Source organism: Accipiter gentilis, chromosome 1 (genome assembly GCF_929443795.1).
Source record: "Accipiter gentilis chromosome 1, bAccGen1.1, whole genome shotgun sequence".
Taxonomy (NCBI): Eukaryota; Metazoa; Chordata; class Aves; order Accipitriformes; family Accipitridae; genus Astur; species Astur gentilis.
In genome coordinates, this window is record NC_064880.1 from 7,383,246 (window position 1) to 7,399,983 (window position 16,738).

The following is a 16,738-nucleotide window of genomic DNA, read 5'->3' on the forward strand; positions in this document are numbered from 1 at the left end:
TTTCCCAGGCTCTGTGCTCTTCGCTGAGCCTTCTTTACAGCCCCAGCAGTGTCCTGTGTTCACAGGCAAAACAAGCAGGGCCATCCCCTTGTAGGTAGTCTTGCACCATCGCTGAACTAGATGCCACTTCAGCCTACAAGACCTTGATGGCACATTACTGTGTGACAATTAGAGATATCAGCCAGTTGACACACGATGTCACCGACCCGGAAACTGCAGGAGCAGCCAGCAATTTACCATTCAGGAGAGTACAAAAACGGGGACATTCATGAGGCAAGGTCCGTTCCTCTTCAGGAAACTCCACTTGGTGGCATAAAATAACATGTTCCTCAGATGGCTCTGGAAAGAGCCGAACGATCTTTTAAGACGCCACCGAACCAGGGCTACGCTGCCACCTAGGCCTCCACAACCTAAAGCCTGGATCTGACAAACAGCGATGAACTAGATTGAGAGAACCCACTCAGCAGCAGAGCTTAATCTTCAATTTATTGTGCAACAGGCATAAACAACTTTCTCCCCAAGTTCCTCTAAACACAATTACAGACAAAAAATAGTATGATGTTTTCATAAACACGACTGTTGTGCAAACATCAATGTCTCCTATCCTCCCCAACCAAAGGATATTACTTCATTGTTCAACACAGAAAACAGATAGGTAAAACAGAAGAACATCCCACCAAACTCTTTAAGCGGGCACTGCTGCTCAGCCCTATTTCTTTCACAGTATTATCCCTAACCGGACGCAGTTTGACTCTGCCTCGGACCCCATGGCAGCAGTCACTGCACAACTATTACAGTCAAGAAACAAACATAAGCAGGTTTTGAGCTGACTGCACTTCCACTATTTTGCGTACAACTAGCAAGGCATTTAACGGTGCATCATCGTAAGAAGCGAGCAGCTCCTGACGCTCACGTTACCAGGTAGCACCTCACTAGGAGGCTTTTAGGCTGTCGTTTTATAGCAAGATCTGTCTGTGGCTGCAGAGGGATATCATCTTAAGACCAGTGCTGGTTTTTTTCCCCTAAGAAAAGAAAGATCACCTGTCCCTTCGTCAGCTCGGCTTTCTCAGCGTGTTCTTTGAATTCATGACGCTTCCGTGTAAAGAGCAGCTAGACAATGCCTCCTCCCACACACACCCTCTTCTGAAAGGGAACTTGCTGCATTCAACACACGACTTAGAAGTCGATTAAGCATTCCCAAATGTGAGCAAAACCAAGCACGTACCTCAGGACACCTGCAAGGTCCACGCACCCTCACACCAAGAGAGTAACGAAGCAAGGGCATTTCCTCTAGCAGAGAGACAAAAGCAGTGTGTACTAACGCTTGCTAGAGATAAACGCAAACTCTTAAATACAGGCCTGCAGGTTTGTTCCCTAAGCACTACAGGACTGCAGGCAGAAAGAAAAGACAGATTCCTATGTGCCTTTAGAAAGTGCCATTTATCTATCGCATGGTTGTGTCCCAATTGATGGTGCTTTTCACCCAGACCGGCTCCTCCAGGCCAGCAACAGGAATATTGCTGCCCAGAGGTCTTCATACTCAAGGTTGGCCAAAAAGCACATCTTCATTTTGGTTTCTACGCGGCTTTTATCCACCAGTCTGTCCGTGAGCAAAGCAGCCGCAGACTGGCAGAGAAGCCAGGCGATCATCTGGTCGGGTTTCAGGGTCTTGGACGCCAGAACGCTTTCACCCCAGAGGCTTAGGTGAAGCACATTAGCAGCAACTCTAGCAGACAATCTCTGCAAGAGGAAGGAGAGAGAAGATTAGCCGATCCTGCTGCACTCGGATCACATCACTAGCATGTAGCATCTATGCCGCCAAAAGTCCCCCAGGCCTCCTCTAAGGCACCGCACATTTCCCATGAATTAAAAAGCTCTTTGTGACAATTAACACCAGCAACTGCATGCAACCCCTCCCAATTCAAGGTCCAGTCCTCGTCACAAACATCCGCTGAAATCCCTGAAACTATTCAGTGCTGCATGTGAGAGGCAGCACTGTACTTCAGCAAAAGACTTTTTGGTTGTCTTTGACCGTTATCCAGACTGCAGTGACATCTGGATTACAGTCCTGCACCCGTAGCCCTCCAGGGCAAAATGATCTACAAACAATACTCCCAAAGACTGGTCAGATGACTTCTTCAAGACAATAGTTTCTTACCTTGTCGGGATCCCTCTGAAGTAGCATCTTTATCACCTGCTTCACCTCAAGGGGCACATGATCAGGCAGGCTTGGCAGCTGGTCTTCCCGGTAACTTCTGCTTTCCAAAGTCGACTCCCCAAGGCCATAGAAAGGATTGGCCAAACCAAGGATTTCATAGGCGATCGCTCCAACAGCCCAAGCATCGGCTTTGCTATAATTGATCACCGTGCCCGGACCAGGCGACGCTGTGATCACCTGTCACAGAGATGGGGATGTTCAAATAAACACCTCTAGCGTGGGCTCTGTGCTAAAACTCATTTTCAAGGGTCAAGTCAGCATTTCCGCTGTCATAAACGGCGAGAGGCTGAAACCAAAGCTAGGTTTCATCTCCTCTGGCGTAAATATTCCCTATCAGCATGCTCTAGACACTGCTCAGCTCACCAGGACACTGGGAGGAGTCTGGTCATCGCGCCTAGGCTTTAGTCATTGCCCCAACCAGCATTCACAGATTTCACACTGGGATTTTAGACAGGCAGGAGACAGGCGGATGAACAACCAATGCTGCACCGGCACTTAAGCAATACAAGGCAAGGTGCTCCAGGTCAAGCAGACAGTTAAGGGTGTCTTTGCTTGTATTATGGTTATCATCAGAGAAATAAAAAGGAACTGTCAAAAACTTCACAACCACCCTGAACTTCATCCAAAAACTACTGTTGCAACACAAGGACTGCTGCGTAAACTTCTTTAATAGCTATGCAGAAAGGGGCCTGAAAAAAGACCGAAGAGCAAACTTTTTGCAGGAAAGGTCAACTCTGTCTCATAACACTGACTGATTACATTTCATCTTTGAGAGCTCAAGGTGTCTCCTCAACAAGTGCTCAGCACAGGTCCAAAGAGGACTTTTTTTATTAACGCAGAGATGTTTAGCAAACATAACTCAAGTTAGGACACAGACCTCCAACACCGCTTTACGGGACACAGGTCTCCAGGATGGAGCATAGGCCGAGATTAGTTAGGCACTAATCAGCTACGGTTACTGTCTCGCACGACCGAGTTACGTCAACGAGTGGAAAGGGGTAGAAAACGATCGATCTGATTGCAGAGGCTTTCAGCAGGTATTACTGTGTACACACACCAGCAGAGACCACATAAGCAAGTATTGGTGCGTGCACATGGGGGAAGGTTCAGCACCAAATGACAGCAAAGTGACTTGCGCGCATGCCCTCCACTGCTTCTAGACCTAATCCCACTCTTTTTTCAAGTTCCTATCATAGTGTGCACCACAGCTGGGGCTGAAACTTTTTAGTCCTGACAGCAGGACAAGCAGACGACCAGCAACACAAGCCATTACTACAGAGGGATTTACCTCGGGTGCCATAAGACAGCCGTTGCCGCCCCGATCCACATAAGAGCTGGTCAAAGGCAGCCTCAAGCCGATGTTTTCATCTGCCAAACAGCAACCGAAGTCCGTGATCACCAACCAGGGGCAGCCAGCTGCGAACAACACGGGGCTAGCAGAGTTAGCGTTCAGTTCAAAAGGACCTGGCTCTATTAGCCACCACATCACATGAACACCAGAGACAGTCTTCTGGATCAATCTCAATACCCCCCAGGAATCAGCACAACCGCATGCTGTTTTCCCGCTTTGCCTCTGTATTCTTAGGTGAAATACCGGTTTTATTAAAGCAAAACTCATTCTTCTATTTCCTCTTTAGAGGACGTTACTTCTCCCCATGGGATGTGCATCTGACAAAATGTCATGGATACCGTAAAAATGAGGACACTTAAAAGTTAGGGACTCATCCACAGTGAAGGAATATATTCTTTTTTTTTCCCCCTTTGTTTTTACCTTTAGCAAAAGCTGTCGACATAGAGATATATACTTAGCTATAGCAAAAGGCTGGAGAAACTTTGCATTAGTTAACAGTCCTTGTCCTGATGACAAGTCAAGCATTGCAAAGTAGAATCATTACTTCTCCGGACTCTGATACAGAAAAATCAATGCTTAAGATAATTCCTAACTGCACTCAGGATAACTCCAGAGAAGCTTTTCCTTCAAGAAAAAAAGGATGGCATTAGTATTGCTGAAAACCTTCCATGGCTGCTGTACCGAGACCTTTAATTACACAGATCTGGCTGCCTGCTATTGTTTCCTGCCCATCTGAATCGCAATCACGCCAAAAAAGAACCCAGGTAATTAAAATCTCAGTTAGGCTGACAGGAGAACAAGCCAACAAAAATGCTGCTTTTGGCTTTAACATTGTTGGTTCCCTTGCCTTCCAGCCAATGTTTCATCATCCTAGGGTGCAGCACTATTAACCTGACCAAGAGGTGGGATTTTAAGAACCACCCCATGCTATTTGGCAACTGAGAGACAACAAGACCCAAGAGCCTAAAGTAAAGGCACCTCCAGCATCACAAATGTGGCGTTAGTCTACGCCCATCTGCTCCAGCCAACATTTGCTGTGCTTGTGCAATGCATCACGTTAGCAATATGCTGCACCTCTCCATCTGATTACAGCACAATACTCCTTTTGAGTCCGTTTTAATGATCCACGACCTGAGGCACAGACAGGATAAATTACTTAGCCGGTGCTGCAGTGACAGCAAGCGATAACCTAAAAACTAAACCCAAGATTCTTCAAAGGGTTCAATGCTCATTTCTCCCCTAAATGCACGCCTGGGTAGGACTTCCCCACACTTCTGTGTGTCACTTAATTGGCATTTATACTCAGTGATCTACATACCAGAATCAAATTCAACCAGTATGTTGTCAGACTTCAGGTCTCTGTGCGCTATTCCATGTCGAACAAGATGGTCCACGCCTTCCAAGAGCTGTAAAATCATCATTGTGGAGAGACAAACATCTGGACTGCTCTCCCTCAGATACTGGCGCAGCGTGCACGGATAACTAGTCATAACAAGAAAAACCTCTGAATTAGCATCCTGGAAGCTTATCACTCGCTGTTCAACCTCAGTGCTGGCTGGCTGGGCATATTTGGCACACTTGTATGTACCAAATTCTTCCTGACCTCCGCAATGCCTTCCCACCTCCCAACCTCAAACTGACACCGCTCCCCTGTCTGCTGTTCCCAAATCCTCTGTTTTGCAACAACACCCACCACTGAATTTTCAGCGCCCTCGCCCGAGTTCAACAACTGCAAATAAAATAAGCCTCTCAAACAGCACGGCGAAGGGCTCCAGCTATACAGCAGTTGTTCTTCCATGTTTTTAGGTACCAGTGTTGTATTTTGCATGAAAGAGGAGGCAGATTAACAATGCAGATTGTACGAGCAAAGTGAGATGTGCTCATCAGGAGAAAGAACATATTCTTGAAATACAGAGAGGACAGAGCACTTCTCCAGAGGCAGGCAGAACAAAAGGTTGGGAAACAGAAGGTGTTTTTATGTCAGTGCCACAGCAATACCCATTCAAAACCAAAACCCAACTGGAAAAGCCAGAGATGCCAAGCACTAATAAATCTTGTTACCGATTCTACTCTGCCTGTAGCAGTGTGTTCAGACTAGGGTTGAAGTTCAGCCTTAGAAGGGCAGACAAATGGGGACAAGCTCCACATTTCTTACTTTAATTTGGGGTAATTACTAAAAAGAACAGCTTCTCTTCATTGTCAAACGAGAGGTAAAATCTCAAGGACTTGGAACGGGTCTTAGGAGGCGTTTCCAAGAGCATACTCTGCTTTTTGGCAGCAGCCGAGGCCAAATCCTTGAAAGGACCTGCGTAGCAGCAGAATATGCAATCCCGCCGGGCAGTGTCACAAAAAGCCTGAGTCGCATAACAAGCTTCTCTCTACCTACTTCTTCATCACCAAGAAGAGTGTGCGGCTGTAACCAATCCCTCTGGGATTCAGGCTTAATGGAAGAACATCAGGATAGTCTGTGAAGGCTCCGGGCAGCAAAGGGACAGAGGACGTGAATGCTCGGATCACCTGGATTATATTCGGATGAGGCTGCAACTTCTTCCTCCCAAGGACAGGTTTTCTGTGCAAAAGTATAGGCAACACAGATTACAGCAGTCTCCTGGTCAGGTCTGATTCATCACAGACACATCTCTCTCATTTCTGGAATTACTTCTCATTAATATGGCCCATCCTCCCCACCAAAGGGTTCCAAAGCAGTGTGCAAACACATTTATTCTGCAGTGAAAACCTTATTCAAGACAGCATTAAGGCCACCCAGTACAGATTACAGGACTCCACATTAAGCAAATATTCAAACATTCACATCCTGAAAACGATTTGGTTAGAAAGAACACTGACAGCAACCTCCCTGCCCTCACGGCCGATTTCCGAACCCACACCTCAGCCCGGTGTTTCCCACATTGATGCAGAACACCCACAGCCTGAGTGGGTCCACCACAGCAGTGGGCAGGCCCCAGCACTTTCTCCAGAGTTCAGAATCTACTCTGGGGCTTCCCGCAGCAAAGTGAACCGTCATCAAGGCAGTGCCAGCTGCTGACACACCAGCGGAGGCTACACAGACCAAGACTTCATCTGTGGCCGTCAGAAGGACTCTGTTGTAACTGGATTTCCCTACACACAATGGCCAAACACAAAATACAGGCACTTGACCTGCGCTGCAAATGAAGCTTTGCTGCAAACCCTTACATATAACATGCAGCCTTTCAGTTTATTCAAACCCTACTAGCCCTTCCATGCTGCTAACAAAGGCAGAACTAGTCACAGGCTGCTTCTTGGTTCACAAAGGACTGCAACAACAGCTTTAGAGAAAAAAAAAACACGCACAGCTACTTTGTTAGACACAAAATAAAGGTCAACTTCACACTAGGCATATCAGTTTAGATCCTCTCTTTTACGGCACAGGCAGGAAGCACTCACTACAATGAAAGGCACATTACCAACCTCTATCTGCAAAACAGATCTCTCTCCCCTCTCATCCCCTGAATGTCAAATACCCCTTTGGCTGCTCTGTTGCGTTCTCAGCTAGAAGTACCACACAGCATTCATTATTCATTTGTATTAGCAGCTGAGATGTATTTGAAATTTAAATCAGACAATCTGGACTGCAGACTCCATTGTTTCAAATTGAACAAAAAGAGGCATTTTTGAACAAAAAAGATAGCTAACTCGAGATCATTTAAAAGTTTCTGTGCAATTTTCCACCTTCATGCTGTTTGCTCACTTCTCACTCGGGTGGAAGAGTGGGAACCGAACCCTCTTCCATTTTCTTTCTTGCCAGTTTTCCTGCACCAGAAAGAACACTTTCCACCTCCCTGCCCCACAACCCATTTTACAACCAAACCAGTTCTAAAATACTACAGTTAAACTGTATTACAGTCAAATTGTTTGATGTTTAATACGGTCAAATTGTTAACGATTGTAGGTGTGTATTTCTGTAATTAAAAAGCACCACGATGCACATTTAAATGATGTTTAATCAGAATTAGCTCCTCCCAGCCTTCAGCTCTGTAGATATCAACACATTTTACACGTGGGGAAACTAAGGCATGGGGCACGAAAGTGCCTGGCCACAGTCACCCATCAGACTGCTGGCAGGACCCCAACTGGTCCCCAGTTATTGGTGTACCCTTCCGACACCCTTCTGGACTACACCATCCAAACCACTATGGTTTAGCTGTAGGTATTCCCTGCATGCCAAAAAGCCATGCCACAATCTGCTCCTCAGAGTAAACAAGACTGTGTTAAATCACTATTTGGACAGCGGTATCGCTACGCAGTTTCCTAACTGTGCCGGAGAAAAGCATGCCGGAGAAAAATCCCCAAGGCAGCCAGCAGCCCATCCCTGCGTGACATTCAAGGCATGCAACACTTCCGAAGGCACCGTCATTTAGACAAAACATACGCACACGCTTCCTGAGCCATTAATAATCCCAAGGCTTTGTTTTTATCTGCTTTCAGGATCTATTATAGAAACCTCTGGCCACCTTCTTAACACTACAGATCCGCTGCAAAATTAATTGATGGATAAAATTAGCACATCACCATTTGAGAACTGCTGCCATTTCCATAGCGACCGTACCTGCGGCCAGAGACAGCTCCATATTCTCCGGCTAAGGCAAGCCCTGTGGCTGGAACGAGCTCTCGGCCCATAGCATCGAGGATGGCTTCACTTGATGAACCAGCCTGCAACAGCAATTACACACCACGTTGGTTTAAGATCATCCAGCCTCAATACAGACTGAAAGCAGATAATCCTGATGCTGGCACTGTATCTGGAGTTAGATCAACTGAGTCTAGATTGAAGGGACTCCCTTCTCTCCTTTCAAAATCGGGGAAGGCAATTAACTACTTAAAGAATTTACCAAGGGACGTGGCAAGGCCTTTGCTTGCAGAAAGAAATCCGTTTGTCTCTTCAAATGCACCCTCGACTGCTAGCACACTGAGCTGTATGTTAACACTCATTTTCAACCTTAAAACCTGGACTGGGAAAGCTCACAGCTGAACACCAGAGTGTTTCGGGAGCCCAAGGGATTTCAGATGTTAGTGTTTTGGAAGACTCTCTTAGAACACCCACTTGTTGCATCAAGTGCCACAAAACCTCTTCAATGTGAAAAGCCACGTGGATTTTTTTAAATGTGGAATAGCCACACTGAGAGCTTGGATCATCAGAGAGTCACCTGGGCTGGGAAACACTACCGCAGATCTCACCCGTTCACTTCACGGCAAGGAGACCCAGCACGCAGGTTACTGCCTGTCCTGGTTTCAGCTGGGATAGAGTTAACTGTCTTCCTAGTAGCTGGTACAGTGCTATGTTTTGAGTTCAGTATGCGAAGAATGTTGATAACAGTGATGTTTTCAGTTGTTGCTCAGTAGTCTTTAGACTATAGTCAAGGATTTTTCAGCTTCTCATGCCCAGCCAGGGTACAAGAAGTTGGCACAGGACACAACCAGGGCACCTGACCCAAATTGGCCAACGGTGTGTTCCATACCATGTGATGTCCCATCTAGTATAGGGACTGGGAAGTGGGGGGGCAGGGAATCGCCGCTCGGGGACTGGCAGGGTGTCGGTCGGCAGGTGGTGAGCAATTGCCCTGCGCATCATTTGTACATTCCAATCCTTTTATTACTACTGTTGTCATTTTATTAGTGTTATCATTATTAGTTTCTTCTTTTCTGTTCTATTAAACCGTTCTTATCTGAACCCACAAGTTTTACTTCTTTTTCCCAATTTTCTCCCCCATCCCACTGGATGGGGGGGAGTGAGTGAGCTGCTGCGTGGTGCTTAGTTGCTGGCTGGGGTTAAACCACAACACTGCCCTCTGCCCACTGCCCACTGACTCGCACCTCAGCCACACTTTGCAGAAGAAAATCTATCTCTGTCCTGACACAGACAAGGACACCCATTCCTAAAGCACTGGCAGCAGTGGCTTCCCATTCTTATACCTTAGCATTACAGCCAGCTTCAGAAAAGCTTGTCTTCCAAAAGCATCACCTCCAAACCCAACAACTCCACCGCCACCAGCAGCTCTCAATGCTGATTCTGGAAGATGATGAATGCTAATTACCTTGCTCTGGGACTGTTCGCTAACAATCAACATCTCCAATGTCACATATCAACAGCTTTGTTTTGACACGCTCATCGTGTGCTACATAATTAGCACTTTCAACACTTAAGTGTTAAACATTTCAGACGGACTTTCCCAGTGACAGACAAGGAGATCAAGAGCCGACTCCTTACCGAAATGTTCCACATCATTTTGATAGCTAACGGAAAAGCCTCTGTCGGTTGGTGTTTCTCTACAGGCTCCTCTTCAGCCACCTGTGAAGGCGAGCCACAATCCCGCTGCACGGCTGGCCCCTGCTCTGCAAAACGGCTGCTCTCCACATGACCCTGACGATCGCGAGAGAAAGGAATAGCTGCTTCGTACACAGCAGCGCTGCAGCCCTTCCCGATGGGTTGGCCAATGAGATATTCTTCCAGCTTGAAGCCCTGCCAGCGGAAGGAACTCAGGGGATCTTTCTGCGGCTTGTTCTTTCCAGCAAACACTGTCTGAAAGGAGTAAGAAAAGACAAAGGTAAAAAACCCACTCAGTTATTCAAGACTTCCCAATGGAGAACTCCCTTACTGTTTGAGTGGTATTACGCATTCCATTGGGTTGGTCCAACCTGAAAGCCACAATCGGGCTCTAATCATTAGGCTCAAATCACTGTAACCATAGGGAAAGTAATTTGCAGACCCTATCTTTTTTGTCTGAAACAAATTGCCCCTAAAACAGTCTTTACTAAAGGTGTCCTTTCCGAGGGCACTGTAGATGCACAGGAAGAAGAGGAATGGGGAGGGGGGAGTCATTCGCTAATCTACAACATAAATATGCTTTGTAAAGACAAGTCTAACTAAATACTTCTAGAAAGAGATGCACTATTACACTTTTCTCCCCGTCCACAAATAAATCAGGCAAATAGCATTTAAAAGAAAATCCAATTAAGAGCAACAACAGATGGAAAAACAATGCCCTGCGCTTTTGTGGCAGCCGAGTACGAGGGTTGGTTAGTTCTAGGAGTGAATAGGTGATGGAAGAAAGCTGGGGGAGGAAATCAAAAGAGACAAGAGAAAACAAAGCACAGGAGAATTGTTCTGGAGTTTAACCACAGTGCTCACGATCCTGCAGGTCTGGTGGTGCCACAGCTGTCACCTGGACTGATACAACCAAGTACACTTCTCCGTGAGCTACAACCCCAACGTGCCAGTGGCCGCCCAAGGAATGTGCCCCATGGCAAAGGGACACAGATTCAGGGATGGTGGAAGAGGGAAGACAGCAAATTTAACTACCCAGCCAGGGCAGGGGACAAAAAGCATCCTGAGAAACTTCAGGGAAAGGCAGAACCTCTGTGGGAACGTGTTTGTCTACCAGTTAGTGGGACAGGTGGCAGCAGGCTCTGAACACCAAAGGTCTATTTTTACCCATGAGATACGTTCAGCACCATCTGTCCCCGGTGCCCTGCCAGCATGGCCTGGCCCAGCCTCACGGGCCCCCAGTCTGCCTCGGGGAGAGGGGACGGACCCGGGGGCTCGACGCCAGCCTCCTGGGACACAAAATCCCCATCACCAGGGCCGAGACCCCTCCCTTTTTGTGGGGACAGGGAGCGGGTGCCTCCCCACAGTGAGGACACCACCCAGTACCTGCTTTAAGGTGGTGAGGGGCTGCCGACCAAGAGGCTTCCCCAGTACCTATTTTTGGGGAGGAAGTGGTGTCTGTGGGGCTGCTCCTAGCAGGGCTGCTCAACCTTCCTTGGGGGCAGATGGGGAGGTGTACCTGAGGGGCTCCCACAGCAAGAATCCCCTGTGCCATTCTGGGGGCTGTCTGAGGGGCTCCCCACAGCAAGGGCTCCCCTTTCGCTTCACGGAGAGTGTCTTGATGGGCCCCCCCACAGCAAGGACCCCCCCCCTTCCCCTTCACGGAGGGTGCCCGAGGGGCTCCCCAGAGGGAGGCCCGGGCCTGGGGGTCCCGCAGCAGCCTCCCGGCCCCGAGAGGACGCCGCACCTGGATGTGGCGGCACGCCGCCTCGGCCCGTCGCTGCTCCTCCAGGCGCGGCTCCACCAGCCCCAGCGCCACGGCCAGCGCCAGGCAGACCCCGCCGCGGCCCCGCCGCGCCACGGTCGCCAGCCCGCCGGCCGGCCCGCGCAAAAAGAGGCGGCGGGCGGCCGGCAGCCAGGAGAGCCAGAGCCGCCGTGGCGAGGGCGGAGGCTCGGGCCGAGGCTCGGGCCGAGGCTCGGGCCGAGGGGCGCGGGGCAGGCGGCAACGCGGCAGCAGGCGCAGGGCCCGGGCCAGCAGCAACCGCACCGCCATGGCGGCCGCCTTTCTCCTCAGAGCAACGGGCGCCGGGGGCGGGGCCGCGCCGCGTGGCGTCACCGGCGCGCTGCGGGACGCCACGCCCCCTCTCTCTCTCTCTCTCTCTCTCTCCCCGCCCACCCTCTCCGCCGCCCCGGCTCCGTCCCCGCCGGGGGCGCGCGGCGGGCGGGGAGCGAAAACGCAGGGTCCGGTACAACGCGGGGGCACGGCCAGGGTCACGGACGGGTGCACGGGGGGGGCACAGCCAGCGCACCGCAGGGCACGGAGCAGGGCACCAGCAGAGCGCTACCGTGGGCACGGCTTGTGCGTGGCCAGGGCACAGCCTGACGCGCACAGCAGGGCGCGAACGGGTGCGCGGGGGGTGGGGGGGGGGCATAGTGCACAGCGGGGCACGGAGCGGGGCACTACCCTGGGCACGGCTTGTGCACGGCCCAGTGCACCATAGGGCACGGAGCAGGGCACTACACTAGTCACAGCTTGTGCACAGCCCAGCGCACAGCAGGGCACGGAGTAGGGCACTACCCTGGGCACGGCTTGTGCACAGCCCAGCGCACAGCAGGGCACGGAGCAGGGCACTACCCTGGGCACGGCTTGTGTGCAGCCAGTGCACCATAGGGCACGAAGCAGGGCACTACCCTGGGCACGGCTTGTGCACAGCCCAGTGCACCATAGGGCACGGAGCAGGGCACTACACTAGTCACAGCTTGTGCACAGCCCAGCGCACAGCAGGGCATGGAGCAGGGCACTACCCTGGGCACGGCTTGTGTGCAGCCAGTGCACCATAGGGCACGAAGCAGGGCACTACCCTGGGCACGGCTTGTGCACAGCCCAGTGCACCATAGGGCACGGAGCAGGGCACTACACTAGCACGGCTTGTGCACGGCCCAGCGCACCGTAGGGCACGGAGCAGGGCACTACCTGGGCATGGCTTGTGCACGGCCCAGTGCACCATAGGGCACGGAGCAGGGCACTACCCTGGGCACGGCTTGTGCACAGCCCAGCGCACCGCAGGGCACGGAGCAGGGCACAGCCCAGTGCAACGCAGGGGACAGCCCGGGACAGAGGTGGAGACGGCCTCTGCAGGGTCAGGCAGGGCAGGAGGGTGCTGGCTGTGCGGGCAGCACTGCCCGGGCCACACAGCATCCTGGTCGTGTCCTGCCTGCGCAGCCAGCACCCTCCTGCCGTACCCGGCAGCAGGGCAGCCCTAGGGCCCCAGCTTCCCGTTCCCTGTGATTCATCATTTGCTGCACCTCCAGGAGATAAACCAGGACTGCTTTTATTTTGCTTGGGCATAGGCAGTAATGCCCAACCCAGGGCTGGTTGGGAAATGGAGCGCATTTGTTTTTCATTGTGCATCATTAAATTCATATTACAGGCACTACTCTGGAGACGGAAAACTCTCCAGAAACCCTCAAAAACTCCTCTCCCTCTTCATCCCCATAAATGGAATAAAAGCAAAGAAAACAAGCCAGAGAGAAACGAGCAAAGGACACGCTCAGTGTGATAACTGTCCAGTTCCAGTAAATCGCCTAATCTGAATTAGCTTATAAATAGCTGCTGAGGTTGATGGAGCCTTTCCTTTTTGCTTCAAATTTAGAGCTGAAGAATTCAGCATTTTCCCAAGCAAGAATTTTGTATTATTCTGGAGTGGTTTCTGTACCAACAAGCCCAAGCTGGAGCCGTGCATCAAACCCTTCTCCATCTGTGAAGTTCCTTCTTGCCTACAGCGATATCTGGACACTTTTCTTCTAGTAAAAAGGAATTTCTGTGATTTAATTTCTCCATTTCCCTGGGGTAAAGCGGGGCCAGCATCTGCAAATCAGCACTGAATCAGAAGATGAGCGAGAGGAGTGGGTAACTTAACACTATAAACACATTTCCCATTGCATCGTCCCCAAAAAGCCGCTTACACGCTAGGAAAATTGAGGAAAACCATCCTCTCCCCTGCTGCCAAAGGGCAAAGGCTGGCAGCGGCCGCACTGCTCACACCTTCTTCAGGTCCTCGGGTCCGAAGGAGAGCGGCAGCAGCTCCTCCAGCCTCTTGACGATATAGGTGCCGTCCGCTTTGGTCAGGTAGATGTCCCAGTCCGTGCCGAACTGGAGGAGAAGAGGGGGGAGAAGTGCGCGATGCAAAACCTGTGCTTCTTCCTCAAATTACTCAAATAGTCCTTTTTTTACCTGGGTTCACAGGGAGCATCCCCCTCTATTACGTGTATTTTGGGGCGGCTTTTCGGCATCACCTCCCCCAGTGGGGATTTTGGGCTCAGATCCTGTGGTTTTGGCCCCCCAGGGTGAGCCCTGGTACCTCCGAACCTGCCAAATCCAGCCTTCGAGCTGAGTCCCGCGACCTGTTAAATATTAACCACCCAAAAATGGGCTGCAGGTGCCAGGGTGCCTGTGGGGAGGAGGGAAGCGAGAGCAGGATGGGCTCTGCATGGGGCTTGGATTTTGCAGGAAAAAAACCCCGTTTTCAGGCTTGCCAGAGCTGTGGTGGTGGCCCTGGAGCCAAACTCTGCACCCAGCAGCTCCCGGGAGGAATAAAACCCCCTGGGGAGGGCAAGTTAATGGATTACCACCGGGCACCCGCTCCCGTGGGACAGGGAGCGATACCCCTTTCCCAGCGGATAGTGCAACTTGAGGAACCCGGAGCCAGCCCTGGGGCTGGGGTCAGGAGGCTGCAACACCCCCCGCCCCTCTTTGCACCTCTAGGTATTTCGGGGGGAGATGCCTGGGGTCAGGAGACGTGGGGCCCCCGCGTGAGCCATCACCTCTCTCATCACTTGTCTGCAGGCGCCGCAGGGCGTGATGAAGTGGTCCCCCATGTCACTGCCAAAGGAGAAGGGCACAGAGTTCAGTCTTGCCGTCAGAGGAGTGGGGGGACATGTGCAGAAGACCTTCACGCACCAATAAATACGGAGCCATGGCAGATTTTCCCCCCACTTCCTCCAAAAAAACATGCAAAAACCTGCCTCCCCTCAAAAAAACACTCGGGCTGCTGCAGCAGAAGTTGCCCCTTGGGCGCACCAAGGGTTTTCCCACTGCCCCCCCCCCCCCGCCCATCCCTCGCATGCCGGCTCTCAGCGTACCCTTACCTGGCGATGGCCATGGCCCTGAAGCTGGTGTGTCCCTCCGAGATGGCTTTCTGGATGGCGGTGCGCTCGGCGCACACCCCCAGGCTGTAGCAGGCATTCTCCACGTTGCACCCTGCGGGGAAGACCCCGGCACCCGCTCAGCCACCCCGAACCCCGCTGGCTTCCCTCCAGGCAATATTTCTTTTTAGGTGATTTGCAAAGAAAAGCCATTTTTCGGTGTGCACTGCCTGATCCCAGGCTCTCACCAACACATTCCCGCTTCCCCTATTTATTTCCCGTATTTTCCCATCCGCTGCGATCTTTGGCTCGCACAGGGGTGATGGCTGCCAAGAAGCAGCTGGGAGAGGACGACGGGGACCCCAGCACCCCATGCTGACCCCGCTGCACCCCCGTGCATGGCCAAAGGGTTGCAGGGGGGACCCCCAAAACCCAAGAGGGGGTTGCACAGCCCCAGCTTACCGGAGAAGATCTCCCCGCCGGCGGTAAGCAGCGCGGCGCCCACTGGGAAGCGGCTGTAGGGGCAATAGGCACAGTTTTTGGCCTCCCGGCTGCGGCGCAGCAGGAGCTGCAGGCGCTCGCCGTGGGGTCGGTCTGGGGGGGCAGTGGGGGCCGGGTGCTGGCCGTCGCCCTCCATGCCTGCACCCGCCTGCCCTGCTTGCTGACGCCGCAGTTAAATATTTCCTCGCCTGGAAAATAGGCTGGCCGGCCCCGCCGGGATAACGCCCTGGCGTGCAGCCGAATGCCGGGAAGCATCCCTGGGGGACAGCCGTGACCCCCAAAGCATCGGGCTCAGGGGGTCCCACATCGCCTCCCTGCCTGCTGTCTCATTTTTTCCAATTTCTCCTTCTTTTTGGTTGTTTTCTTTTACCTCCTCCTTTTTCTGTCCCGGCAGAGCGTTTTTCCGCCACCGCCTTGGTGGTTTTTTTCCTCCCCGGTTGAAAACTGGTTGCGCGGCTCCACAGGAAAATGTCATTAAATCACTCCTGGCGGAGGGCAGGGGGGGAGGCAGGGAACAACAGCTCCTGATCAGCGAGATCAAAAGAAATAAATTAATTTGATTGAAAACAGAAAAAATAATATATATACATATCTCTCTCTCTATCTCACATTTTCCCAGGTTGTCTAACTACCAGCTGCCAGGCAGCCAGGAAAGCTGAAGTCAGAAGCGATAAAAGCCCGTTTTGGGATGCCCTCGTGCCACCCGAGCCCAAATTCGGTTCAGCTGGTCCTTCCGTGGGAATCAGCCCACGTGGGGTAAAGGGCTCCCAGGATGCCAGGCTGATCAGCAAATTGCTCTTGAATTAAAGATATCTCTTTTTTTCCCCTTGCTGGAAGAGCTTAATGTCCCATTTAATGGCTGCAAGGACGGGTGTCACGGCCCCCATTGATTTATCACTGGGATTTTTTTGCCCAGTTTGCTGGATTTTGGGAGGATTTTGACCTTACCTGCCAGTTTTGCCAGCAAATCTTGCCGCTAGGTCGCTGCTGACAAGCCACGACAGGCTGGGACGCAGCACCCGAATTGGCAGCAGCCAATGTGTGGTGTAAATGCCTGGAGCTAAGAACAGAGCGTGGGGCAGCAAGAGGACCACAGGCACCCCAAGAAATCAAAGCCAGGACACTGAGGTCAGTATTGTCCCAGGGGATAACTGGGGGACCCACCTTCTTTGCACTGTGCGGGTGTTCGTTCACCCTGGAACGTAATGATGACAGCTAC

At 51.6% G+C, this 16,738-nt stretch overlaps 2 protein-coding genes across 2 annotated transcripts; both read right to left on the reverse strand.

Annotated features, from left to right (window-relative positions):
- Positions 1–467: 467 nt before the first annotated feature.
- PINK1 (PTEN induced kinase 1) lies at positions 468–11,970 on the reverse strand. The gene is made up of 8 exons (XM_049790969.1): positions 11,621–11,970; positions 9,817–10,128; positions 8,158–8,261; positions 5,956–6,138; positions 4,888–5,051; positions 3,507–3,634; positions 2,159–2,395; positions 468–1,740 (listed from the first exon to the last, which is right to left on the reverse strand). The coding sequence occupies exons 1-8, from the start codon at positions 11,924–11,926 to the stop codon at positions 1,480–1,482; spliced, it is 1,695 nt and encodes a 564-aa protein (XP_049646926.1). The 5' UTR covers positions 11,927–11,970; the 3' UTR covers positions 468–1,479.
- A 1,229-nt stretch (positions 11,971–13,199) lies between these two features.
- CDA (cytidine deaminase) lies at positions 13,200–15,826 on the reverse strand. The gene is made up of 4 exons (XM_049791627.1): positions 15,481–15,826; positions 15,022–15,133; positions 14,698–14,755; positions 13,200–14,026 (listed from the first exon to the last, which is right to left on the reverse strand). Exons 1-4 carry the CDS (start codon positions 15,653–15,655, stop codon positions 13,913–13,915), a joined length of 459 nt encoding a protein of 152 aa, XP_049647584.1. The 5' UTR covers positions 15,656–15,826; the 3' UTR covers positions 13,200–13,912.
- Between the last annotated feature and the right edge of the window lie 912 nt (positions 15,827–16,738).

Excerpts from the sequence above, each read along its gene's own strand:
- CDA (XM_049791627.1), bottom strand. The coding sequence starts at position 15,655 with ATGGAGGGCGACGGCCAGCACCCGGCCCCCACTGCCCCCCCAGACCGA. Across the intron at positions 15,134-15,480 it reads CGGCGGGGAGATCTTCTCCG|GGTGCAACGTGGAGAATGCC; the intron begins GTAAGCTGGGGC and ends TCTTCCCCGCAG. Across the intron at positions 14,756-15,021 it reads AGGGCCATGGCCATCGCCAG|TGACATGGGGGACCACTTCA; the intron begins GTAAGGGTACGC and ends CTCCTTTGGCAG.
- PINK1 (XM_049790969.1), bottom strand. The coding sequence starts at position 11,926 with ATGGCGGTGCGGTTGCTGCTGGCCCGGGCCCTGCGCCTGCTGCCGCGT. Across the intron at positions 3,635-4,887 it reads ACTGGTTGAATTTGATTCTG|CTGGCTGCCCCTGGTTGGTG; the intron begins GTATGTAGATCA and ends TGTTGTTCGCAG. Across the intron at positions 1,741-2,158 it reads TTCAGAGGGATCCCGACAAG|AGATTGTCTGCTAGAGTTGC; the intron begins GTAAGAAACTAT and ends TTCCTCTTGCAG.